This window comes from Pteropus medius, unplaced genomic scaffold, assembly GCF_902729225.1.
Source record: "Pteropus medius unplaced genomic scaffold, Ma_sr-lr_union100, whole genome shotgun sequence".
In the NCBI taxonomy this organism is placed as follows: Eukaryota; Metazoa; Chordata; class Mammalia; order Chiroptera; family Pteropodidae; genus Pteropus; species Pteropus medius.
In genome coordinates this window covers 9,784,735-9,810,273 of record NW_024352786.1, presented here as the reverse complement: position 1 = coordinate 9,810,273, position 25,539 = coordinate 9,784,735, and the positions used below count along the sequence as shown (strand labels likewise).

Here is a 25,539-nt window from a genome sequence, read left to right as displayed (position 1 = left end):
TTTTTTTTTATCGTAAGAATGCTTAACAAGAGATCTACCTTCTTAATACATTTTTACAGTGTAAAATACAATATCGTTAACTATAGGCCCAAGGGTGTATGGCAGATCTCTAGAATTTATTCATCTTGCATAACTGAGTGGACTGATGTTTTTTAAGTAGTTGATTCCATTCATTTATGATGGAACTTTATTGACTGAAAAATGGAAGTTAAATCTCATTTGTAAACTGTTTTTAGTTTCTTACCTGGTTTAATTTTCTCAGCGTTAGAACCAAAATGTTTCTTTTATCTCAAAGCTTATATTTTATACTTTGTGTGTTTGTCTTTCTTTACCCTAAACTCTTTTTTCAACCAAACTCTCAGCATCTCCTACCGTAATGCCCTGCGGAAAAAACTTCATTCTTCTTCCTCTGTGCCAAATTTTCTAAAATTTCTGGCTCCTGTAGATGAAAATAACACCTCTGACTTTATGAACACAAAAAGGTAGGGTTTAATTTAGCTATATCAAGCCTGGTAGAAGTGTTAAATTATTGTTAGATATACAGGGATTTTTCAGCTGTTCTTTTGCCATTTAAAAAATCATTTTAGCTAAATCTGTTGTATCTTCTTTCTTATACTTTTTGTCTTACTGAATGTTATTTTAAAAAATGTACAGTTACGGTAAACACATAATGCAATATATATATATATATATATATGTGTGTGTGTGTGTGTGCGCCTTACTGTTGAATTGTATACTTGAAACATACTGGATTTTGTTAACCTATGTCACTATAATTAAAAAAAAATGTATAGTTAACCTATTCTCTAATTTCAACTAGGATTGATTTATTATTAAAATGTTATTATCTTCAGAAGATTAAAGAGAGTCTTAACCAGTTCTCTAAGTGATAGCAATGTTTCTTGATAGTGAGCACATAACTGGATGTCTGTAAGTTCAGGTGATTGCCTAGTCGTGGGTGTATGTGTCTGTGTGTGTGTGTGTGTGTGTGTATACACACACACACACACACACACAGACATACACACGTGTAAATTATAAAGGCTTCCCCAAGTTGTCCTGTGAAGAGGAAGAATATTAATGATTAGATGTTATTTATGTATATCGATAAATATACTTTGTTTTGTAGATTTAAAAATACAAATGTTAAAACAGTAGTCATCAGCAAGTGACCACGTAGTTATTGCTTTGATGTTTCTGTGTAATTTAACTGCTTTAATTTTTCGAGGTTGTCTATAGAGACACAGACCTATGCTGAGAATATATTCCCACAGACAAACCAGGCAAGATTGAGGCTCTGATGGAAGTACCCCCTTTAGACAATTTCTTTTTGATGAAGTGGCACCAAGAGAGGCCCAGTTGGAAGCTAATGATCTGTGGAGCATTTTTTTTAAACATCTTTTATAATAGAAATAAATTGAGGGCATGTAATATCTTTTCATGAGAAGTGTCCAGTAAGAAAGCAATGCTTTAGGATTATTGGCCCACTGTGGGCTTGATTTAACTTCTGTGATTATCTGTTTTCTTATACAAAGATAATTGATAATACAGTGTTTTGTTTAAAAAAACAAAAAGTCAAGCTAAAATATCTGTTTATATCTCCCACAAGTCATAAATCAATTCTCTTGTTATTTTAGGGACTTTGAATCCAAAGCCAACCATCTCGGTGACGCCAGTGGGACCCCCATAAAGACACGAAGACACTCATGGAGGCAGCAGATATTCCTCCGAGTGGCAACCCCACAGAAAGCATGCGATTCCCCCAGCCGATATGAAGGTAAGGCCCACCCCTGAAGTAAAACTGCTAGGTTCCAGCATTTTACCCAGAACAAAAGTACATTTGGTGGAAGAAGAGCTGAAATGAGATTTCAAGTGAGAATTATCCCCCGATTTTAAGGTTCCCTGGGTAAGAAGCTCAAATGACAATGCCTGGAACTATATCCTCAAATTCTGGGGGAACCTATAAACAGGACTCAGCAGTTTGTAACAAACACCTTGTGTTAAAAATGGTGCCTCTGCTGAGCTTTTGTGATCACTCACCACCCTGCCCATGGGTATGTTGAGGGGCTCTCTGCCTGATGTCCCCCACTTCCCTCCTTCCCTTCCCATTGTGTCCCCAAGCTTGTCTCTGTTCCTTCTCTTCAGTCTAAGTGTAGGCTTACATACTACCTTAGTATGTGTGGTTTTAGAGATACCCCCGATCCTAGTGTTCTGATCACACTTGTAATGCTCAGTGTGTGGTTAGTTGCTGTCACTCAGTCTGGTGTCACAGGAGGACTATCTTGTGTCTGTTCATCCTTCTTGTGCCCCTAAAGAAATACAGAATATGCTGAAGTCTGTCTTTAGGCCTTCTTATGTTGAGTTGTATTGTAAAAAATGAGTTTAAATGTAGTTCTTCTAAAATTAATTTTTTTTTTCTGCACAGTGATATCACAGACTTTCAACAATAAATGTTTATTCTCATTAATGTTTTTTAATTAGAAAACATTTTTTTTCCTTAAAAAAGCAAAGCAAAAATGTAGACCTCAAAAGATTTCTTGAGTTCCTCAAATTGATTGTAGTGTGGATTCACTCTCGTCCCTTGACACACTTTCGTGTGTCTCTTAGGAAGCAGCACAGGCTAATCCTAGAGTCTTCAGGCGAGGTTCCATGCACTTGCCTTGGGGGAGGAGGCGGCGTTGGAAGGCTCCTCCCCACAGTCCTCCTCCCCCGTCACTGTCCTCACCCTCCACCCCAGTTTCTTGTTTCTTCTCTCTCTCTGTCTCTCTTCTGCCTCTCCCTTTCCCTCCTTTCACAAAATTCTCCTTAATATTTAATTTAAAAAGTGAGTCCTCTGCCAAATTAAACAAGAGCCTGATCTGGCTTCAGCTAGCTTTGTGACATAAATCACATAACTTCACTTACACTTAGTCCCTTTAGTCGTAAAACAGTTATAGTAATGTTGACTCTCCCTATCTCATGGAATTACATTAAATTATAAATGTGAAAGTACTTTGAAAACGTAAAGTTAATGTCAGACGTAAGGTGATAATGTTATTTTGGTTACCTTTATTGAGAATGAAGCATCAATGTTAAGCTTCCTGTACTGTTGTTCTCCAGCAGGATCAGTGTAAAGCAACACTAGAAAGTCTGGGCTCATCAATTCAGTGAGATTAAAAAAAATTTTTTTTCAGTAAATTGAGTTATTTCAATTTGTATCAATTTAGAAAGTTTAGTTTTAAAGATTTCATTTTCATGTTGGAGAAAACAGTGGCCTAGGTTGTGTGAACCAGTTCCCTCCTTCTTGAATTTCTAAGCCACAGGGGTCTGCTAGGGCAAGGGCAGGGGGGCCAGGATGGGGGGCTGTGCTCTTGGGAAGCAGCTCTGGCCTCTGAGGAAGCGGAAGCGGTTGGTGACCTCTGCAGGCCACCCCCCCGCCGTGCCTCTCTCTTCCCAGATGTGGGGGTGTGGTGAGTTTCCAGGTGGGTACCGGCATCTCCTAGTGGGTGTCTGAGGACTAGGGTCAGAAGATTAGTCAGTGCTGGCAGAGGTTTGCTTCTCTGGAAAACCCAGAGTGTGCTGCGGGCTGCGTGAGAGAGGGTGCTCGCACGTCACCCCGTGGGCTGAGCACTAGGAAGAGGAAGCACCATAACTCGTGTCTTTCTGCATTCGCTTTTTGGAAGCTTTTCTTTTCCACTGGCATAGTCTGGAAATGTTGTAAGAGATGGATATTTAATTCCAAGTTGCATTCTTATTTATGATTTTTGCAATGGCCAGGTGTCTTTGGTGTATTCTGGGCAAGCCGACGCAGTTGGGTAAAAGTTTGGAACGAATGTGATGGGGTAATGGGTTGTTGCCACCGAGGTCAGATTACTGAGTGAGCAGATCCCTCTAGAAGCCTGAACCCTGGGCACTGTGGTCTCTGGGGCCCTGAGAACGGAGCACTTTCATTGTCCATGCACCCCAATGAAAATGGTATCCAAAAGAGTGCTCAGAAGAGTCCTCAAGTGTCCACCTGACAGAGCCCCTATGATCACCCACATACTGGTAGGAAAGCAGAAAGCTGGCCTCTTCTGCGTGGAAGGGGCTGAGGAGGTCACCGAAGTGCTGGCAGGGAAGGACTGGCGGGTCCCCTTCTGAAACCAGGAGCGGAGCCAGCCTGGCGCTAGAACAGGCCATCTACATTTCTTACCTGTGACACAGGATTAATTATGCCTCCTGCCATACTGATTGAGATAAGGGAGCTTAATGTTTTTACTGACTTAAAAAAAAAAAAAGCTTTCGGAATTCATAAGATTAGAAAGTCAGTGAAGCGAACGTTTCCAGTATAAAGTCACCTCCCACCGTGTGGCAGTCCCTTTGGTGCTCCCGGCTCTGACCGTCTCTTCCCTCAGCCCCTCCCCAGGGGGCGCCGTGGGGTCGCTGCTCTCCCGCACCCTCCTGCCTCACGGAGCCCCTCGGAGGAACTGCTGGACCAAGTGACCAGGGTTTTGGCTTCTCACTGCCGGCGTGAGCAGGATGGCTGTGCCTCGCTCTTCCCCCGCCCCGGCGGGGCGGCCCACCCGCTGCAGACGGCTCCCCCTCCCAGGTCGTGGGCAGCGCCCTGTGGGGGGCGTGGGCAGGGCTGGGGGGGCGTGGGGGAGGGGCCGGAGGGAAGCCCAGGCGGGAGAACTGAACTGTGATTTGTGGCTGGAACGACAGAACAGCAGTAACTCAGAAGTGGAGTTTCGATGTTTAAAAATAGTGCCCCAGTACTGCGGTAAGCTGTACCACCCAGGGAGCTGTTGTGGCGATTGCAGTGCGATAGTGTATTTAATGTATTTAAATGTATAATGTGCAGCGATAATGCATTTTAAATGCTTGGCGTGGTGGCCAGGAACGTAGTAAGGCCGTGGAGGACAGTGTGAATCAGCCTGTCCCATTTTAGAACAGTTCCGAGTTTTCATTGATCTTTCATGGACTGAGCCGAGTCCTGCTCCTTGTCATTCCGTCCCTTGGTTCCGTTTTGGTCTCTGAAGCCACACGGAACACACTGGCTTCCAGTTCCTGTTCTTCAGATGGCAGAGGGTCGTAGAAGCAGCTGCTTCCTTTAAAGCGGATGGCCATTGTCCCTTCATCCTCACACGGTTTTGCTGTTGAATCCCCTCTAGGCAAAACCCCGTCCTGTGAACACACTCTGTCCTGCCCCGGGGAACCCTGCACCCAGCATGCTGTCCTGTCTCCAGCCCTCACCGGGCGCCTGTTCCTCACGCCCAGCGGCTTCCGTGCCCTAATGCAGCGTCACCTTCATGCTCCGTTTCTGCTTTAAGTAATTAACTCCCGTTATTGACTCTTGTGGTAGCTCATCCTTTGGGCCATGAACTCTATTTTCAAATTGGACTCAGTTCTAGCTGCTCTAAGAAAGGGCTTTCCAAAGGCTTTTCCCCCCAAACAATTCATACCTGTGAAGTGTTACAGCATCCGTTTTGGCCAGTCCTTTTGGGCTAGTTTTGAAGCTTGATTCCGGTGAGCAGGTAGGTACATTGTAGAGAACTGTAAAGTTGACGAGCCATGCCCTCAGTGTCTTTAATTGGTAAAAGTGCTGAGCACAGCAGAGCCATGCATAAATACTGAAACACTGTTCCTGCCATTCTTAGTTCCTAATCATCTCCAATTTTTTCAGGCCCCAGACTATTTGGCTGCTGTCAGTTTTCCCACTGTCATCTGCAGGCGGGTGTGCTGAGATTGGGGAGCACCACCAGACATCACCCACCTTTCCTTGCTGACAAAGATTCCTGCTGGGGCTCCTCATTCTCGCCACACATGCGCCTCCCTGAGGCCTTTGCATGAGCGGTTCCTTCTGCATGGGCAGCTCGTCCCTGGTACTCCCATGACTGACGGCCTCACTTGCTTCAGAGCATCGCTTAAAATCGCCTTTTCAATGATGCCCTTCTGGCCACTGTCTCAAATGCACCCTCCCCCTCCTACCAGCAGACAGTCCTAATCTTATCCTGAGTTTTTTCCCATAGCATTTATGTCCTCGTAGCAAATTCTAGCATCTATTTACTCATTATCTTCATCATCAGATTCCTCATGTCTACACAGGCTTTATAGCTTTTCAAGGATAAGTAAATTGCTCAGATTCTTAAAACAATATTTGTTTGTGATTTCTTAACTCTCTTTTCATTCTCCTGTTTCTCAATAGGCACCTGACCTTTATGCTATCTTATTAAAATTAGATGCTATCTGAATTTTATATTATATTGTAGGTACTTTGTATATGAGAGAGAGAGAGAAGAGGGAATAAAAGCATTTAAGACTGAATTGGTATAATAATAATAACTTATTATGCCTTTATTTGTGGTAAGTACTTTACATGAATTATTTCCTCAAATTCCCAGTCACCTTTATGACAGTCTGCATTTTTATTGCACTCTTTTCACAGATGAGGGAGCAGAATCATGGAGGGGCTTAAATCACTTTTCCCAAACCACAGAGCTAGTGGGCGACAGAGGCAGGACTGGAGCTCGTGGGTTCACGCTCCAAAGCTCATGCTCTGAACCACACACAGCCCTGGGCTGCCCCAGAGATGGGCACCATGATCCCTGGGCGTGGCCCTGCGTGTGGACTTCCTGTCATGCAGCTCCTTCCCACTGGAGGTTCCCCATAGGCAGCTGTGTTGAGCCTGTGTTCTCAGTCCATCCATGTGTCTCCCTGTTGGCCCAGCATCAACACCTTTCAGAGCCTTTTAATATATGGACTTGCCTTCGGTCAGTTGCCCTCCCACCCTCCGCATCAGCATTGGGCTTGGAGTACGCAGGGGTGGGAGGCTGATTTCTTAACATCTGTGAATTTCCTACCAAATCAGGTAATGTGCCAAATGAAACCAAGCATAGGGCGCTCTTCTTCTTTCCTGCCGTTTTATTTTCCGGGGATGGTTTGTCTCTTGGGTGGCACATGGGGCATGGAACGTGTGATGTTTTTCTTAGCTGTGGGCTCCGACTTAATTGTCTGGCCTGCAAAAAGTGCTGAAAATCAACTTCTGATTAGATACTTGGCAAGAGAAATATTCCACACTTTTTCTTCTTACTGTATCATACAGAAGATAATTCTTGTTTGTTAAATCATTTTTTAGGTAACTCTCCACTATGGGATGGGGGAAGGATCCTTTATTTACCTCTGTGTGCCAAGGAGCAACTTTAGTCTTAGTCTAATACGTTTTATTTGAGCATTTCAGATTACATTGTGCGTTTATAGACTTCACCAACAATAGAAATATCCAGGCTTTACATGTCTAGTTAAAAAGAAAAAAAAGAAAGGAAAACTCATCTGATATAGTTAAGATTTATTGATTTGAAACCCATTGTATAAGCAAATAGTTCAGTAAGACTACAGTTCTAAGGATTTTCGTCTTTTGAGTATAACTGTTAGTGTGGCAATTTATGATAAGATTAAGCCTATTGGATTAGATGTTAGATGTGAATCTAATATCTAGTATTACTAAGATGCTAATAATACTAAAACTAAGGAATATAATCTTAATTTTGATAATGACTATTTTATATTATTGTGAATAATATAGACACTGTTGTCGATCTCTTTGTGTTGTACATAGCCAAATTTTCAAGAATTTATATATCATTAGGAAATTTTAATGGATAATGTAAGTAGAATACCTTATAAGTAAATGGTAAGTAAAACTTGTATCACCAAGTAAAACTTAAAATATAAGCATCGTAGTGATCTGCATGACCTTTTGTTTTGATCCCTGGTTCTCAATTTTCACTTGTGCACCAGAGTCATCTGGGGAAATGTTTAAAATATGGCTGCACCTGCCCCTCTGTTCTGTGCCTCACTGAGTCAGTCCGTTGGGGATGAGGCCTGAGCCTCGTTTTTTTTTTTTTTCTTTTTAAACTCTCCCAAAGGATTCTGATTGCTGCCCCAATTGAGACCACTGGTTTAGACATCAGAGGGTGACTTGAGACACCATCACCACTTGGTGGCACTGTTGCTCCCTGTGTTTTCATGACTGCTTCCCCTGCCCGCCCTAGTCCCAGGAAAATGTGCTTCTTATTTTTTTTATCCTGTATTTTTGTTTTTGGTCTTATTTTGTTACTGTATGTATTGTCCTTGCTCATTTTTAACTTGTTTGAATGGAGAGCTCCCTTCTAAAATAGAGGTGTTTTTCTTTCTTTTTCAATAATGTTTTAGGGAGTGGGCAAAATAAGGAAGACAAAATGGTCCCCAGTTGCCAGAGACACATGGCTTTTTAAGGTTGTTTTAAATTTATTTTCCATCTAACTTTGCTTTTTCTGTAATGGATAAAGACCAGGTTTAAGATGAAATATTGCAAGCCAGCAGTCTGACCATGGAATTCTACAGTTTGAAGCTACTGGATTTTCTCCCCTTTATTGTGCTTCTTGACATCATTACAGATGTTGAGGAAGCCACAGTGAATGGCAAGGTTTTACTTTGGTTTGCTATTTTTGTGCTTGATAACAGTTGTAATTTAGCATCGATCAAGCTTTTTCCTCATGAACCTTTGGGTTGTTAAATAGTCAGGGCCTACACTGGGTACAAAGGCTGGAGATAAGGGTTGTTGGGGATACAAAGACATCATCTCAACCTATTTGGTAGGAAGAGCTGAGGGCTTGGGCACCGGAGGCCCTGAAGTCAGAAGGGGTGTGAATCCCCACTTCCAGCATCTGGGGTCCCTCCGGAGCCTGTGCTTGTGCCACAGCGGGATTGAAGTCCATAGTGGAAGATCTTGATCTGTTACCTTTGAACTTTAATCTGTAGGCACGATGGAGCCATTGAAGTAGTAGTTTGAAAATATTTTCAGGAGGATAAAATTGTAGACATGTCTGAACTTGAAGCCACCTCAAAGTCAGGGCAGGACTAGGGTGAGGCAGGCAGGTGTCCTGGGTACAGAATTTAAGGAGGTGACCACTTCCAGGGCCCTGCAAGTCCTGCCCCTGCACTTCCATGGCCTCGAGAATGCCGCCTCCCTAAGCATTTCATCCTGGGTGCTTGCTCGCCGCTGCCACCTCTCCCTGGCCCTCCTTCCCCACAGCTGTTCGCTGCTCCCTGCAGCCTGCTCAGGCAACCTGGACAGCACCGCCCGGAAGTTAGATTAGCCCTGAGGAAGGGAAGGAGTCCTCCAAAGGAAGGGATTTTGTTTTGTTTTGATTAAAAAACAGCTATATTAAGATGTAATTCATATACTATACAATGTTCCCATTTAAGTGTACAATTCTTTTTCTATAGTCACAAGGTTGTACAACCATCACCACAATCCAATTTTAAACCATTTTTTGTCCCCGCTCCAGAAAGAAACCCATAGCTGTCACTTCTCATAACCACTCCCCCCACCTACCCACCCCTGGGCAACCACTCATCTTTCTGTCTCTATAGAAGTGTCTATTCTGGACATTTTGTGTAAATGGAGTCATGCAATATGTGGTCCTTTGTATGTGGTTTCTTTTACTTGGCACAGTGTTTTCAAGGTTAATCATATAGAGTATATCAGTGCTTCATTCCTTTTTATGGTCATTTGATATTCCAGTGTAATAGAGACCTCAGACGCCTTTTGTTTATCCATTTACCAGTTGATGGACATTTGGGTTGTGTCTGCCTCTTCGCTGTTATGATTAGTGTTGCTACGAGCTTTCACGTACATGTTTTTGTGTGGACGTGTGTAAAAGGAGGGTTTTAATGGCGAGCTGGCATGGAACCCCCTTCTCTGGGGTGCTTCGCATTGTTGCCTGTGATTCTGACCATGAGGATGGTTAGATCAGTGGGAGCGGGTGAGGTTCAGTCCCCCCAGCACGGGGCTCCCCTGCTGGCTGGCCTCATCTGCCTTTCCTCTGCTCCAGGCTGAGGGGGAGGGTGCAGGAGGCTCTCTCTTGCCCTCAAAAGTGCCTGGGTAGGTGAGGGGTGAAGGGAGCCACCCTCAGGGCTCGCACAGCTGTCCCTATCTCTGGGGGTGGTCACAGGGCCATGTTTCTTTCAGCCGTTCTCCAACTGAATATGCCCACAATCCCTTGGAGAACTTGGGGAAGCACAAATTGCTGGGCCTCACCCTTGAAGTTTCTCAATGTGGAGATGGAATTCTCTTGGTGGAGCCTGAGAATTTTCACTTCTTACGGAGTTTCCAGGTGATGCTGACACTGCAGTTTTGAATATTGCACTTTGAGGTCCTTTGAATTTCTTATACTGCAGCTGCTGTTAGGCATGGGTACATCCTACTCTGATTTAAACTACAGCCAAAACAAGGCCCTGAGTGGTTGTGAGTAAAATAAACAGATTGAAAATTAGAAATTTGTTCTCCGGCAGATTGTGAAACAGCCAACAAATCCTATTTTCTTTGCAACAAAACTAATCAGATATTAAAAGTAGTCACTGTAATTATCTTTCTCATGTATTAAGCATTTAGCGTTTGCACTTTTACACAGTTAGATGATAATTCTCACTTCGCACTCTGTGTGGTAGGTACTACTGCCCATTAGTTTAGAGATGAGGCTAGAAATATTGAACAATGTGCCATGGTTCCCACAGCACTTCGTTCACATAGCTACGATTTGGTTAGATTCTAAATCCAGTCTGTTAGTGACAGTAATGAACTGTTGACAGTTTTAGAAATAAATTATTAAGGCTTGACTGGTTTATGCACTTAAGTTAGTGTTTGTGTGGTGATAGGCTGCATCAAAGAGCAGTTTTTACGTTGGAAGTATCCTGGAATTAACTGTTAGCTCTTGCTAATATTAGGCATTATTTATTGGCAATCCTAATTTTAAAAAACAGAATTTTCCTAGCGTAATGGTTACTGTTCATTTCATTTATTTAAATGGATGAATGTATATCTCCCGGAGGTGGCAAAGCTGTGTGTTTTTCCCTAGACATAAACTAGCAGCCCCCAAAATTACAGCTGTTGGCCTACTAGGCCAACTCAGGATTTTTGTAAAATCCTGGGATAAAGCCAAGGGATGCATTAAATTGCATGGAATTTTTTGTAAATGGATTTTCTTCCAAGTAAATTTATTACTTTCATATAAATGAAAATGTTTGCAGAATGAGTACTAACAAGATTATACACATTTATCAAAGTAGGACACTGTAATTATGGTCTGATACAATTCTGAAATAATTTATAGTACCAAACTATGCATTTTCCACTTGAGAGAATAGTAATAGGTTTTCCACAGAAAGTTGAAGTATTGCGGTTCATTTCCTGTCCAGGTGTGCTAGCTAGAGAACTTTCAATGCAGGACAGTTCCCATGATGAGGAGGTTATAGTCTTACCTCTGTGGATTCGGCTTTCGGGGGATTTGTTTTTGCAATATCATCTTCCCTGAACAGTTACTAAGGGGAAATTTTTCTTTTTCCTATTGGCACCAGCCTTATCTCCTGCCCAGGCTTATGTAAGTGGGGGCAGGGTGGCTAATGAAACAGTTGACAGCCATGGAAGGCTTCAAACTATGGGACTTAGATTAGAGAACATAGGTGGGATACGTGCCGTAACATAGCGGTATTTGTTTCTGTCTCTGCTTGCAAAATGGCTGGTGTAGTTTGAGTCGTCATTCTCCCTTACAGAAACCAATGTGCACCACATTCTGGAAGTTTTCTTCCATCATTTCCAACACTGCAGTCTCAGCCGCACCTGTTGTATGTCCCAGTGTACAGCAGGCAAGACCAATGTTTTACCAGCATATAACCAAGTCGCCAGATGTCTGTTTATCTGTTGGAGGTTCTTCCTCATTTCTCATTGCTTAATTTTCTCTGCATTGCCAATTCCACATTTGTCAGCCCTTTACCTCCAGGTACCAGGTTTGACATCATTGAGAGGTTGCGTCTAACTGAATGTATCAAAAATCTCACTACACTGGTATAAGCAAAGAGGGATTAATTTTTCTTACATAAGAAGTCTGGATGATGGTAGAGCAAGGTAAGGCTGATTCAGTGGCCCCATGATGCCACCAGTGGGCCAGACCCCTTCTATTTTTGCTGTTTCATCATCTTGCATGCTTCATGGCCACAAGATGGCTGCACCACCTTAAGCTTCCTCTCAAATTTCAGTCAGAACAAAGAAGGAAGCGATGAGGAAGAAAGGGTGACCCCTCTATATCCAGAGAGCAAAGCTGTTGCAGAAACCCTCAGCAGAGTTCCCCTCGGTCTCACCTGGAACTCTGTCATCTGGCCACTCGTAGCTACAAGGGAGGCTGGGAGATGCTGATGTTGGGCTGAGCACATTGTCACCTTGTGCAGTATCCCTAGTTGTAAGGATGCAGGGGAGGAGGGATATGGGGGAGCAAGCCGAGGGATTGTAGCACTGCGCGGTCAGAGTGCCTGCCCTCCGGAGTGCTCTCTCTCCCCGCAGCCAGGGGTTTGCATGGATGGTTTCCTTCGCCCAGAAAGCCGCTCACCTCCTCTCCTCGGCATCTGCCCACGTACTTTGACAGACACCGACAGACGTACCCTTTCAAGGTGCTTCGGATGTCACTCTTTCTCCTCGGGCATAGTCGCCTCTCCCTTCCTGAAGTTCCTTAAGGGTTTTTGTTTGTCCCTGTTAGAGAGCCGTTTACTTTGTCTTAGGGTCATTCGTCTCAGCCTCTAGATCTGTGTTGTCAATACAGTGGCCACTAGCCACATATAGCTATTTAAACTTAAACGTAAACTAATTACACTTAAAACGACGAGAACTTTAGTTCCTCACACTAGCCCCATCTCAGGTGCTCAAGAACCGCATGTGGCTAGTGGCCACTGTATTGGAGAGCACAGTTCTGGAGCATTTCTCTCATCCCAGAAATTTCTCTTGGACGTGCTGTTCGAGATGAGAACCTCTTAGAGGTCTCCCTTAGCCTTGAGTGACTCTGTCACTCAACCACAAGGCGCTTGTGTTGCATCGTCTCCTAACTGAAGTGGTAAACTTTGGGCATAGGCAAGATTTTCCACAACCCACATAGTTTTTAAAAAACATTGTTACTGAATGTATAGGAGGTGTTGAGTCCACTGCTTTCAAGGAATCCTGAAAGCAAGTGGAGACTTTGAAAGTCATCTGTCCCAAATTCCTTGTTGTACCAATGAAGAAACTGACACTCAGAGAGGGAAAGGGACCCACTTAAGGTCACACAGGCAGTTCGTGGTCGAACGGACCAGAGTCTTGGTTGTCATACCCACGTTCACTTCCCTTTCCATCAAACCAGCCCCGAGTGAGTGTCGCCAACCTGTTTGTTTTCCCTAATTATGTTTTCTTCACGCCCATTCAACCAGTTTCCATTCTATTGAGAGGAAGTTGTTTATCCGCAGATGCCCAGTGTGCGTAGGTGGTGCGCAGAGAATGCTCAGGAAGCAGGTCAGTGTGAGGCTCTCTCAGTCAGTGATGTTTAACTTGTAAGAAACAAAGCGACTCAAGCAGCTTAATCAGGAGGCGGCTTATAGAAATCAAGATAAGGGTAAGAGCTGGAAACTAGGAGGTTGTCAGGAGCCAAGGAAGTCTCCCTCTCTTTGGGACCATGTAATTCTTTTTTCTTCTGGTCTCTTTTTTATTCTATACACCATCTTTCCCAGCTTGCTCGTCACGGTGTGTGCTCATGCCAGTCTCCAAGCCTGTTTGACCCCTTAGCTCCAGAGGCGTCCAGTTATCTGACTGCTAGTCTGGTTTTATTCCAGTTTTTTTGAGAGCTGATTGGCTCAGCCCATGGTAGCCCATCCAGGGAGGGATGAGAGAAGCGTGGTACCAGTACGGCAGCAGGGACCCACGCAGGATGTTATCTGGGCTGAGGGGAGGTGGGGAATGGGGCCAACAAAAGTATTGAGGCTCATTAGCTTTTTAAGTTAATGGTTATCCAAAAGCAGGTGAAATTGTGTGGGGGCAAGTGTGTAAATCTGTTATTACCAGAAATACTTGGCTATAAGCTGACTGACCTTCTGACAAAGATTCCTCTACTAGGAAAGAAGTTCGATTAATATATTTACTCACTAGGAAAGAATTTGAGATTCTTAGAGCAAAATAGTTGTCACACAGCTCAGCAGCCAGAAGTCAAGGTGTCCTGGAGGAAAGACTGTTGAGCCATTGCTGGGCTCGCCAGGGACCTTAGACTTGTGGTATGTAGTGAGCTGACCTTGGAGAGAGAGGCCCCATGCACTCCCGCAGCCACTTCAGTGTGCCCAGCCACTGCAAGCATTAGGGGCACATTCCTAAAACACAGAGTAAGCTCAGCAAAGGCAGGGACACTGTCTTGTGATGGTTCTAGGACCTGGCACAGGGTTTTTGATTCATAGAGGGTGCTTGGTGCCTATTGGATACAGGGGTAGATTTTGGAAAGGTTTCGGAATACTAACCAAATATGGATATTTTATTGTGACTACTCAGATTATGTTATGGAAAAAAATATACATGGAGACATATACGTGGAGAAAAAATACAAAGGAAACATTGCTATTCTATGGAAGTTGGGAGGTGGGGCGACAGGTGATATTTTCCCCTTTTCTTCATTTTGGTTTTATAATGTAGTAATGCTTTGACAGTAGGAAAAAATAATTTTTAACTAAGAAAGGCTCATTTGAAATATATTCGGTGTTATGGAAAGTTAAAATGGAAACACATTTCTGCCACAAATCTTGATAGTAGCAATGGCCTTAATTTGCAGAGATCAAACCCCAAAGTTAGAGATCCATGGCCCTCTTTTGAAGGGCTTTCCTTGTTCTTGTTCCTCCCACCACCGTCGCCATCCACCTTATGTCTCTGCGCCCAAGGGCCATGTGCCATCTCCTCACCTGCCCCAGGAAAGAGCCCTATTTTGTTCCCTAGTGCTCACTGCGAGTTCAAATTTCTCTGGTTTCAGCAGAAATAAAATTCAGTACATTATGTTTATGGTTTCAGAGAATACTTTGGGAGTTGATTTTTTTTTTTTAACTATAAAAGTTACAATTAAGAAATATAAAAGCCCACGGAACCGCTTTCTCTATATCTGGTAGCACCAAAGACACCACGTACCGTCTTCTCTGATTGCTCTGCTACAACTAAAAACTTCTTTTGAAATCGTAATCAATCCAAATCAGTATGTTCTATTTCTAAATTGACATAGTCTGTGAAAGTTTCAACTCCATGGTTGAAGTCATTTTAAGGTTCCTGATGATACAGTGTTGTGTGGTTTCTGAAGAAGCAACATCGGCGATGAGAAAAGCACGCGTATCCCGGTGTCTGCTTCTAGGGGTGTAATCGCCCGACTCTCAGTGGGGGGCTTTTGTCTCTTGCCTTCTCTGGTCACCCTGTATTACTATAAACTCCAGTTTGCTGCCAAATTCCCTGGCCCTCCCGCCCTCAACCTGTCACAGCTCCATTGACTGTGATCTGTAATCGTCTTACCTGCTGTGGGTCATAAATGGTTTCATTATGATCCTTTTGCTACTCCATTCTTTCTGGAATGGTGTCGTTCTGTCTCCATAGTCTGGCATGGGTGTCTGTGTTGGTTTTCATCTGAGGTAAAGAGGTCTTTTGTTCACTTAAATGCTTCTGTTCAATACTCCTGTTATAATACCCTGATTCTCAATAAGTTATCCCTGTTACTGTTGATAACTTAGGTCGTTTGGAGCTTTTCATGTTAGAAAGAACAGTGATTCTTGACCCTATGCCTCACTTTACAGATGAGAAGACTGAGGCTCAACGACCACAGTACTTACCTGAGGCTTTGTCTGCGTGGTGTTAAGGGATAGTGTCCAGGGCCAGCACCCAGGGTCAGCACCCCGGTGGTGGCGACCACAGAGCAGTCTGGTTAGGACCCCGGAGGTGGCTGGGTCTGGGCTCCGGGTGCCACTCTTGCTTCCCATCCCCAGGACGTTGGGCCTGCTCCCTGACCTTAGTTCCTTCTTTTGTAAAATGACACTGGCAGTAATTGCCTCCTTCCACGAGAGGCAGTATTGCATAACGAATGAGAGCCTGGGCCCAAATGAGGCAAAAGTTTGTGCCCTGGGAAGCCCTCCCAGACTCAGGAAGGGACACTTGTCCGGATGGCAGAGAGACAGGGGTCAGGAATGTTCTGATTTCATTTTTGAATTGGTGTGACCTTTGGGAGGATATCCTGGAATCTCAGATCTTCATTTACATCAAGACTCTTTCCTAGCACACCTTTTCCGAGTTGCCAAGTTTTACAAATGGGTCCTGTGAGCTTTTTTTCCACTGCCTCATTCCAGCCTCTGGTCCTTTGTTTTCTTGGCATATCATGAGGCAAAATAGAGTGAAACTCAGTGCTAGTTGGTAACTCCCATTGTTACGACTATTTCTGCAAATGGCTGCTGGATACTTGAGGGAAAAGGGAGCATGTATAATTTCAGAAAGACATGAGTGACTGGAGAGTCAGTGTAGCATCCCGGTTAAAAGTATGGATTTTGAAAAAAAAATTTAATTGTGGTAAAAAATGCATAAAATGTACCATGTTAACTATTTTTAAGTATATAGTTCAGTAGTATTAAGTATGTTCACTTTGTTGTGCAACGGGTCTGCAGAACTTTTAAAATCTTACAAAACTGAAACTCTATACCCATTAACCAGTAACTCTCTATTCCCTCTTTCCCCCTAACCCTGGCGGCCACCATTCTGCTTTCTGTTTCAGTGAGTTTGACTACTTTAGATAGCTCGTGTAAGTAGAATCATACAGTATTGGACTTTTTGTGACTGGCTCATTTCACTTAGCATAATGTACTCAGTGTTCATCCTTCCTATAGCATATGACAGGATTCCCTTCCTTTTAAGGCCGAATGATATTCCATTCTACGTATATACTACATTTTGTTTATCCATTCATCTGTCAGTAAATATTTAATGTGCTTCCACCTTTAGGGTATTGTAAATAATGATGCTTTCAATTCTTTGTATATGTACCTAGAAGTAGAAATGCTGGAGCATATGGTGATTCTATTCTTAATTTTTTCAGGAACTATCATACTGTTTTCCATAGCAGCTGCACCATTTTAGATTCCCACCAATGGTGCCCAAGATTTCAGTTTCTCTACATCCTCACCAATACTTGTTGTTTTCTGTTTTTTTGGTGTTTTTTTTTGTTTGTTTTTTTGTTTTTTTTTGATGGTGGTTATTCTAATGAGTATGAGGTGGTGGTATCTCATTTTACTTTTGATTTGCATTTCCCTAATGAGTGGTGATATTGAACATCTTTTCATATGCTTGTTGGCCATTTGTATATCATCTTTGGAGAAATGTCTGTTCAGATCCTTTGCCTGTTTTTTAATCGAGTTATTTGTGTTTTTTTTTGTTATTGAGTCAAAGACTATGGAGTTTTAAATCAGAGTGGTCCAGGGTTCGACCCTGGCTCCTCCATCTCTGAGCTGTTTGATCAGTGGCAGTCGTCACAGAATCCTCAGCTGTCACATGGGCGTACCTCATGGAGTTAAGGACATGGGGCCACAGTAAGGAAGCACCCAGGAAATACAAGATAGTGCTTTGTGAGAGAGTGCAGGCAGCCCAGTCCTAATAGGGTTTCAAGGAAATAAAACTAGCCGGCTTCTCAGTTCCCTCCATAAGTGGCAGCCATTCTTTAATTCCACCCCCCACCCCACCTCCTCTTTTAAAGTCACCAGACTTTTAGGACAAGCAAAAGTATGCTCGTAGGTAATCAGAGACTCCAGCATATGGAGGACACTCACGTTGCAGAGTGAGTTGGCCCCCTGGGCAGCATGCTGTGTGTGGTTTGCACATTGCATTCAGCTTTTTGGCAGTGTGCACAGCATCGCCCGAAGTCACAGCCAAAGAAAACCTGGGTCCCTAGGCGGCAGCTTGATGCTCTGCTCCACCCCAGGTGCACACCCCTGGCGACAGGCTCACCTCACAGAGCAGCCCTGTTCTCTAATTCAGAGGTGGACAAATCCTTGGCCAAGTGTGCTGACAGCCAAGACATGGGAGAGTCTCTTTTCAAACTCTCTTGATGGACAGAGCCAAAAGACCGAGAATCACTGTAAAGAAATCAGTCGTAGATGTTTCAGTCTTTAAAACCATCCCAGCAAAACGTTAGACAGTGTGCCATTTTCAGGGTGTCTCAGAGGTTGACAGATGCAGTCAGTCAGGTGAGACCTGGCAACTAAGCACACAATGGTCAGGCTCCAGGGGGTCAGTCTTCTCCAGTGCTGACTGTCCTTGGAGTTTAAGACGCCACTTTTAAGCGGAGTGTGCGGTGCTTGGTTTTCTGAGTTGTGTCCCGTACCTCCTTTGGAGCGGCAGATGTATAAGTCTGTACCAGATCAGTCAGAGGAGCCACTTTCTCCCCTCTTTGTTTTGTCCTGTGCATACACGACACCTCTCTGTGCACTGGATATGCCATCTTCAGTTTTGGTCACTGGAGACTTCAAAAGGAACCATCACCTCTTTAATGAGGTTTTTATTTTTGGGCGGGGGTGGGGGGATGAAGTAAACAATGGGAATGTTTAAGAAATTTTCTTACCACAAAAACATTTTCAAAGAACATTTGAATTTGACCTGTTAGTTCATTTTCACTCACAAACCAGATTAAATTTAAGTATTTGAAATCTGTCAAGGTTTTAAATGAAGGCTGGAAGCCGCCATCTCAATGACCATGTAGTTTATTTCCATTTTAGTTGAAAACATCAAAGCCCAAAACTTATCACAGCTAAAACCCAAGTTTCCCAACTGTCTAACAGTCACGGATGCCTAAAAAGAATGCTGCTTCCCAGGTTATTTCCTTAAGAATATGGGCATTTATAAGGAAAGCAGGAAGGCTGGGGCTTTCCAGGTGGAAAGGTCACGTTGCCACATATAACCCAATGAGCATTGTGTTGAGTTGGGATAAGAATTGAGTCCACTATTTTAAACTTCTTGTTTCATAGCGTGGACTTCCCCATCTCCTCTCCCCCACAGAGCACAAAAGTATTTCCTAACTTTTAAGTCATGGGCTTCCTTTCATGGATTTCAAGCTTAGATCATATCCAGATAAGCATTGTGTAATGGGACGGGTGGGGTTAGAGTTTTTAGTCACAGATGCACACGCAGCTGGAGGGAGGGTTTATCACTCGGGCTTCTAGCAGTTAGTTCATCCCCTTGTCAGCGGCTAAGTCTGCGTTCTCGCTGTAGCACTGTCGTTCCAGTCAGACTCCCCAAGGTTTGCTTGCTGCCTTTGCAGATCACCTGTTTGTGCCTTTGGGACCTTTCCTCCCTCTCTCCCTTGGAATTTTTTCCTTGGCTACACATTTCTTTCTTACACTCCCCATAGTATCCTCTCCCTGAGCCCCTTAACCACATCTGCTCCCCATTCCTTCCCCAGCAGTTCCCACCGAAGGTCTCCCCCACTCGCCTCTGGGAATTATAGGACTGTGTATTTCTGGTTTAATAGCTTCAAGTGCTCCCCTCTGGAGATGAGTCCTGTGTGTGCCCGTGCTACCTGACCCCTTTCTGTGGGGCCAGGGTGATGATGACTCCGCTGGTCCTGCACCTCCTTGGGTGTGCTTCAGGCTCTGCGCCCGCTTCTGACGTTTCGGAAGGGTGGTGTGGACGGAGGAGATGACATGGCACGATGCTGATGGAAACCCAGAATAGGGACGGAAGGTACATTTATAAGTTCAGTGAAAATCCAAGAGAAGACCTGGGGGAAATAAATGAAAATATTAGAAGCACTTATCTTTGGGAGGTAACTTTCTTCCCCCCACCCCGCCCCCATTTTTACTGTTTCCAGTTTCTCTGCAATCAGTTAATACGTTACTTTTTTCAAGTAGAAAATATAAAGTCAGTCAGCATATCTGAAAACCCTCGCCTGGGCCGGAGAGGAACAAAAGAGGGCTTCATTTCTTGAAAATTGCCATTTCGTGCTGTTGTTTAATCATTTCACTCCTCGAGATTGGGCTGTGTAGGAGGCTCTCTTGAGTCCTGTCTCTGCAAGTCCCCTCTCGCCCCGTGCCTCATACCCCTTCCTTCCTACTCCCTGAGGCTATCACACCCACCTGTTATTCCTCCATGGCCACAGCAACTGTTCCTTCTACCTCTGGGTGGTTCTTTCTCTGCCTCTGTCTTTATCATCCCATCATCAAGGTACTCTAAAATAGTTTTTAATGACAGTCCAAAATTTACATTCAAGATATGATCCGTGCCCGATTCAAGATATGATCCGTGCCCGTGGACGATGAGGGAGATGCATTGTGTTATTCAGTACACAAATATTCTGATGCACAGTTGCACGCAAAGCACTGTACCTAGGAATTGGGCTGAAAGCAGATTTAATGCTAAGTAACGGTGCATGAGAGTGTAGCAGGGGAGGCACATAACAAGTACCAAAGGATTAAGAAGGGATGGGAAGTGCGGGGTTTTGATGTGGCAAAGTTCAAGGATCTGAATTGAAAAGCTGCAGCTGCAAAGGGAAAGAGCCCTTCAGACCCCCCAGAGGCTTTTGTTGCCGTCTTGTATCAATGCAGTGCTTGCTATTTTGTGGCATAAACCTTAAAGATTTGGAGGTTATACCTCTATCAGGATAAAATGATTCTTTTCCACCCCAAGATTCAGAAATGTTATTTAAGCACAAATAACTACACTAAATCTACCCATCTATATTTTAAGTGTGTGGCAGAAACTATATCTTGACTCTTGGTTCTTTCACAAAACTTTAATGCTTTTTGCCTTGAATGTATTTTCCCTGACTTTATATTGAAAGCCTGTGTTTGTCTCATGTCTTGAGGCTACAGAGTTGTGGGTTTTTTTTTGTTTTTTTGGGTTTTTTTTTTTTTGCCTCCCTCATCCTATGGGTGTTTAAATGATTTTAATTGGAAGTTGGGTTTATGAATCAGGCACTGGCATTGCACTCCATCATAATCTGGAGACGTGGGAGCACGTGGGTGTTGGATGTCTGCCTGGTTGGCTGGAATGGGGCGGGTTGGAAGGCCCAGTCTAACTCTGCTTTCTGTGGTGGGTAAGTCATGTCCTGCTTTGACAAGGAGGCAGGCTGGCTGGGTGAGGCAGCAGGAAAAAAGGTAGACCAGATGACAGTCTGCTTCTAAGTTGTATCCCAGGACCTGGCTTGTACGAGATGCCACCTGGCAGTGTAGGTTAGTGGCCACGTTAATGATACAGACAGCAACTGCTATGATTTCAGAGGAAAGGGTGGCTCTGAGCTAGAGTACCTTGGTACCTTTGCTCAAGCAGATCTGGCCCCTAGGTCTCCCCATCTCCTTGCAAAAAAAAAATAAAATGAAATCTGAATTTTACCAGTCCCTCAAGACTCAGAGCACCACCACCCTGTTCCTTTCAGTCCTAATAAAACCTTGTTACCTGTGCTTTTGAAACTTTCCTTTTTTCGTGGCTGCTGACTGAACTCATTTAAAGTTTATAGATACCCGGTAAAATATTGCATCAGACCTGCTCTGCTGAAACGGAGTGGAGGGGTGGTTCAGAACCACATTTGCTCCTGCCATGGGTTGAATGTTTATCCCACACTAAAGTCATATGCTGAAGCCATAGTACCGGATGCGTTGACATTTGGAGGTGGGGCCTTTGGGAGGTAATTATGTTTAGAAGTCGTGAGGGTGGGGCCCCATGATGGGATTAGTGTCTTCCTCTTAAGTAAGAAGAGGAGGAGACCAGAGTTCTCTCTGCCATATGAGGATACAGCAAGGAGGCAAACCAGGAAGAGGGACTTCATCAAGAACCGACTGTGCGGCACCCTGACCTTGGACTTCAACCCTCCAGACCTGTGAGAAGTAAACGCTTGCTGTTTAAGCCACTGGGTCTGTGAAGTCCCTGGACATACCTCTCACATACACATATGTTCTTATAGCGGCCTAAGCTGAATAAGACTGTTCCCTTCCCCACCACTCACTGTCCCCAGGCCCTGCATGGCCTTTACAGACAGAACTCCACGGGCTGTAGTTTGAAAGCTTCTCATTTCATAGTGCAGCCACTTTGCTCTTACCAGGTTTATTCCAGCCCTCATAACACCCCATGCTGTGGTCAGGGGAGATTTGAGGCTGAAGAATCTGGTCTCCTCTCTAGGCCTCTTTTTACCTGCCTCGGTAGTAACTGAGATGCAGAAAGGCCCCTCGAAACTGAGCACACCTTCTTCCCAGGGTCTGGTGGCAGGGGCCGTCCTGCTTGGAGGAGGCTCACACAGAGGAGGTGCTGGAAGCCATGCTGTAAACAAAGGAGCTGCTTTTCTGCAGATGGTCAAATAACATGAGTTGAGAAATCGTGATCTTAGCTTTTAGTAGTATATTTTTCTGTTTGTGTTGGATGACTGACTCATCAGTCTTTTTCTGACTATTTATGTTTATATTTGGAAGTTTTCTGGAAGGAAATTTATTGTCAGTGCAGTAGTGTGGGCAGTTGATCTGGGTCAGCAGGGAGGGACCACTTTCCAAATGCACTGCTTAAGAAAATGGTATTTTAGTTCAAACAGTTGCCTTTGATGACTATAAAAGTAAGGTTTGGCTGGGGTTTAAAAGCAAGGTACATTACATTTTTAAATTTTATTTAATGGCCAGGTCATCTGTAATGGATATAGTTATGCTTAATTAACTTGAAATACTTTATTTAAAAGGCACCCCTTTCTCTAGTGTTATATAATGTGAAACCACCAATTAAGATAAACCTATAACCTAAAATAAAATAAGTGGCTAAAAAATGCTAAATGCCAAAGGCCGTGGATTTTTCAAACATTAGTGTGCTTTGGGATTCCAGTTGTTAAAACCTAGGTTGCTGGGTTCCACCCCAGAGTTTGTGGTCCAGGAGGTCTAAGGTGGGGACAAGAATTTGCGGTCCTAACAAGCAGCCAGGTGCTACAGATGCTGCTGGTCTGGAGACCACACTTGGAGAGCTGCTCCCATAGACTGAACTCTTGGCCTCCATTCTGCTGATGGTGACCATGCGTGCTGTGGTGGGGAGGGGTCAGGGAGACATCTTGTCCGCTACCACCACAGCGAGGCCCAAGTAGGGTGGGCTTGACATGGAGAGTCAGCAGTGTAAATGATGAATGTTGGCCTGTCTGACCCCTTTTAAAAAAGCCATATGGGTGAGACTGAAGGGCCAAGGGTGGGTAGGTAAGTCCCCGCATAGCTAATGCTCACTGGCTCTCAGAAACGGAACTTGATGGCTAGTCATTTCTTCACTTCTGCTCTGGTGTCAGGATGGCAGTCTTGCTTGGCACAGGAGGCCCTTCACTGTTTGACCTGATTCATTTCCTACCCTCTGCGTGCACTTCCCCTCCCCCACGCCCCCTACACACTTTCCCAGGGTCACGTAGAACTACTTGAAATTCCTGAATTCATTATGATGTTTTGCTTTCATTCCCACACTTCACAAGGAGTGACCTCCTCTCTCTCTCTCTTTCTGGCAGTCACCCTTCCTGGTCACTCACGCTTTAGGATTTAGCGCTTGACCATTCCTTCCACCACTGTCCCTTCTCCTACCCTCATGAAAGAGTCAGATTTCTTCTAGAAGCAGGTCTTCCATGATGGCCCTCTGCACTCTCACCAACCCCTGTAGGCTGTTCTGCCACTTCTCACACTGACCTGTCATGGTGGCTGATTCACCTGTCTTCTTGGGGGCAGAGGTTGGTTCCATTTCATCATTATTCTTGGGATAAAATAAATGAATGATTGATCGGAGGGGTAATTAACATCCTATTTGTAATATGTTTCTTATAAAGCTTTATATCTATGTATGTATAGATATAGGTATATATATAAAGTGATATATGTAAATGTCAGATAGCTACATATAGATATATGTAAAGTTTAAAGTTTTATGATAGTTTTGTATAATTTAAGGCTAAAACTGTTGAAAAGAGCTGAGCCCCAGGCACCTGGGCCTGGAATCGTGTGCCACACAAGGGCCTTACTTGCTTCTTTCTACTTCTGTGTGCATGTGTTCCCTTGTCTCCTCTCTCTCCATTGAGCCTCTTCTCTCTCTTCTGCATGTCTTTTCCAAGATGCTCTAGGCCGCCTTTACCTCCTGCTTTTCTCTAAGCTCCTCTTGCATGTATCGTCTGTGCCCAGGGCAGTGACTGTCAGCCCCTAAGATGCGATTCTCAGAATCACAGAAGCCCGGGGGAGGTTTGCCAGGGGGCTGAGGGAGCATAAAGGAGGCACTGTAAGACCTGGCAGGGCAGGGAGTGGTGGGAGGAGACCGTGACCTTGGAGCTGAGCTGTGAAGGAGGAGGAAGGGACTCAGCCAAAGAAAGGCCAAAAGGGCATCCCAGCCATTGTGAGAGTGGCCAACGCTTTCGTGTTCTCGCGACCACAGGTCCTGGACACACTAAGGCGGTCACCAGGGGCCTCCTATTGTTGGAGGGCCCACACTGTTATTTTCTTCCTGGAATAAGTGTCTGTCTTCCCATTTTCTTTTTTTATCCCCAGCCACAGTCTGACCGTGGAGATGTCGACATAACAGAAAGATTTTACAAGTTTAGAATAAAATAGATAGATAATGGTGATGATAAAAGGAATTTAGCAGTTCCCCCTGGCCAAGTACTGTTTTAAGTGCTCGCAAAGATTTTTCATTTAATCCTTGCAACAAAGCTGTGGGAAGTGGATACTGTTAATGCTGAGGAAACACAGCACAGAGAGGTCCAGGGGCTTACTTCCTGGTTAGTAAGTGGCAGCTCCGGCGTAGGTGGGTGCGTTCTCCTTTCTCTCTTTGCATTCATTCCCATCAACCCAAGGCACCGAGAGGAGCCAGCCCGGGGTCTGAGTTCGAGTCCTGGCTCCATCAGCTAGTTAGCTCTGTGTCTTGGGCCTGTCCATTGAAGGATAAAAACAGTCCTCACTTATTGGGTGGTTGTAAGGATGAAATCTGTGGGTCCTTGTATAGCATGTGGCCTGGCACATAGTAGTGCTCAAAAAACTGGGACTTTTTATCTCTTTGAGACTCAGTTTTTTCATCTGGGAAGGGAGGAGGTCTGAGTTAGGTCATCTTCTAGTGTCTCTTTCAGCCCTATGTTTTGTGTCCCTGTGAATCCTGACCATTTCCTTCACAGTCCAGAAGAAGGAAGGAAAGTGAGCAAGGTGTGGCTGAGGCCATGGTGTGCCGCAGGTGTGGGTGGGAAGTCCCCGGACACGCCCTGCACACACACATGCTGGTGGCACTGACCAAGGGCCTTTCGTGTTGGTGGTGCTTTTCCACCCCAAGGTGTCTCATAAAATTGCAAGAACCACAATTTGATATTCAGCGTTATATAAGTGGTGTAACAGGAGAGTGCAAACTCTGACAAAGATCAGCATTTTATATTCCTACTGAGGCTGAGGATTTGTTCCTCCTTATAGTTTTATTGTTTTTAAACAGGAAACAAGAGCCCTGACCCTCAGCCGTCTCAAAAAGTTCAATAATATTCTCCTTGCAGATTCAAAAACAAATGCCATTTATTTCAAAGGATAATTTTACCCAGTGCGTTAAATAAAAATATATTCGTTTACAGCATTTTCTTGGTTCTTTTCAAGCTTTATATAGGCCTCAACTTTTATAGCCACTACCTCCCCACCACTGGGGAAAAAACCAAGCTTTGGCGCCGTGTGCCCCCCGCTGTCACAGCCCAGCCCGGAAGGGAGGAAGCTAGGGCGTTGTTGGCCTGCCCACCAGAGCTC

At 44.3% G+C, this 25,539-nt stretch overlaps 1 protein-coding gene across 8 annotated transcripts in view; it reads left to right on the top strand.

Moving 5' to 3' along the window:
- The window catches only part of TBC1D1 (TBC1 domain family member 1), a 200,328-nt gene that overhangs the window by 125,246 nt on the left and 49,543 nt on the right, over positions 1 to 25,539 (top strand). For 4 of the 8 annotated variants that reach the window (XM_039848785.1, XM_039848786.1, XM_039848784.1 and 1 more), the window contains 2 exons: positions 363 to 482; positions 1,638 to 1,777. In XM_039848785.1, coding sequence (XP_039704719.1) covers positions 363 to 482; positions 1,638 to 1,777 — 260 coding nt within the window. Of the gene's footprint in view, positions 1 to 362; positions 483 to 1,637; positions 1,778 to 4,434; positions 4,568 to 25,539 lie in introns of those variants that run through there. The other 4 variants (XM_039848789.1, XM_039848787.1, XM_039848788.1 and 1 more) reach the window with 2 other exon arrangements.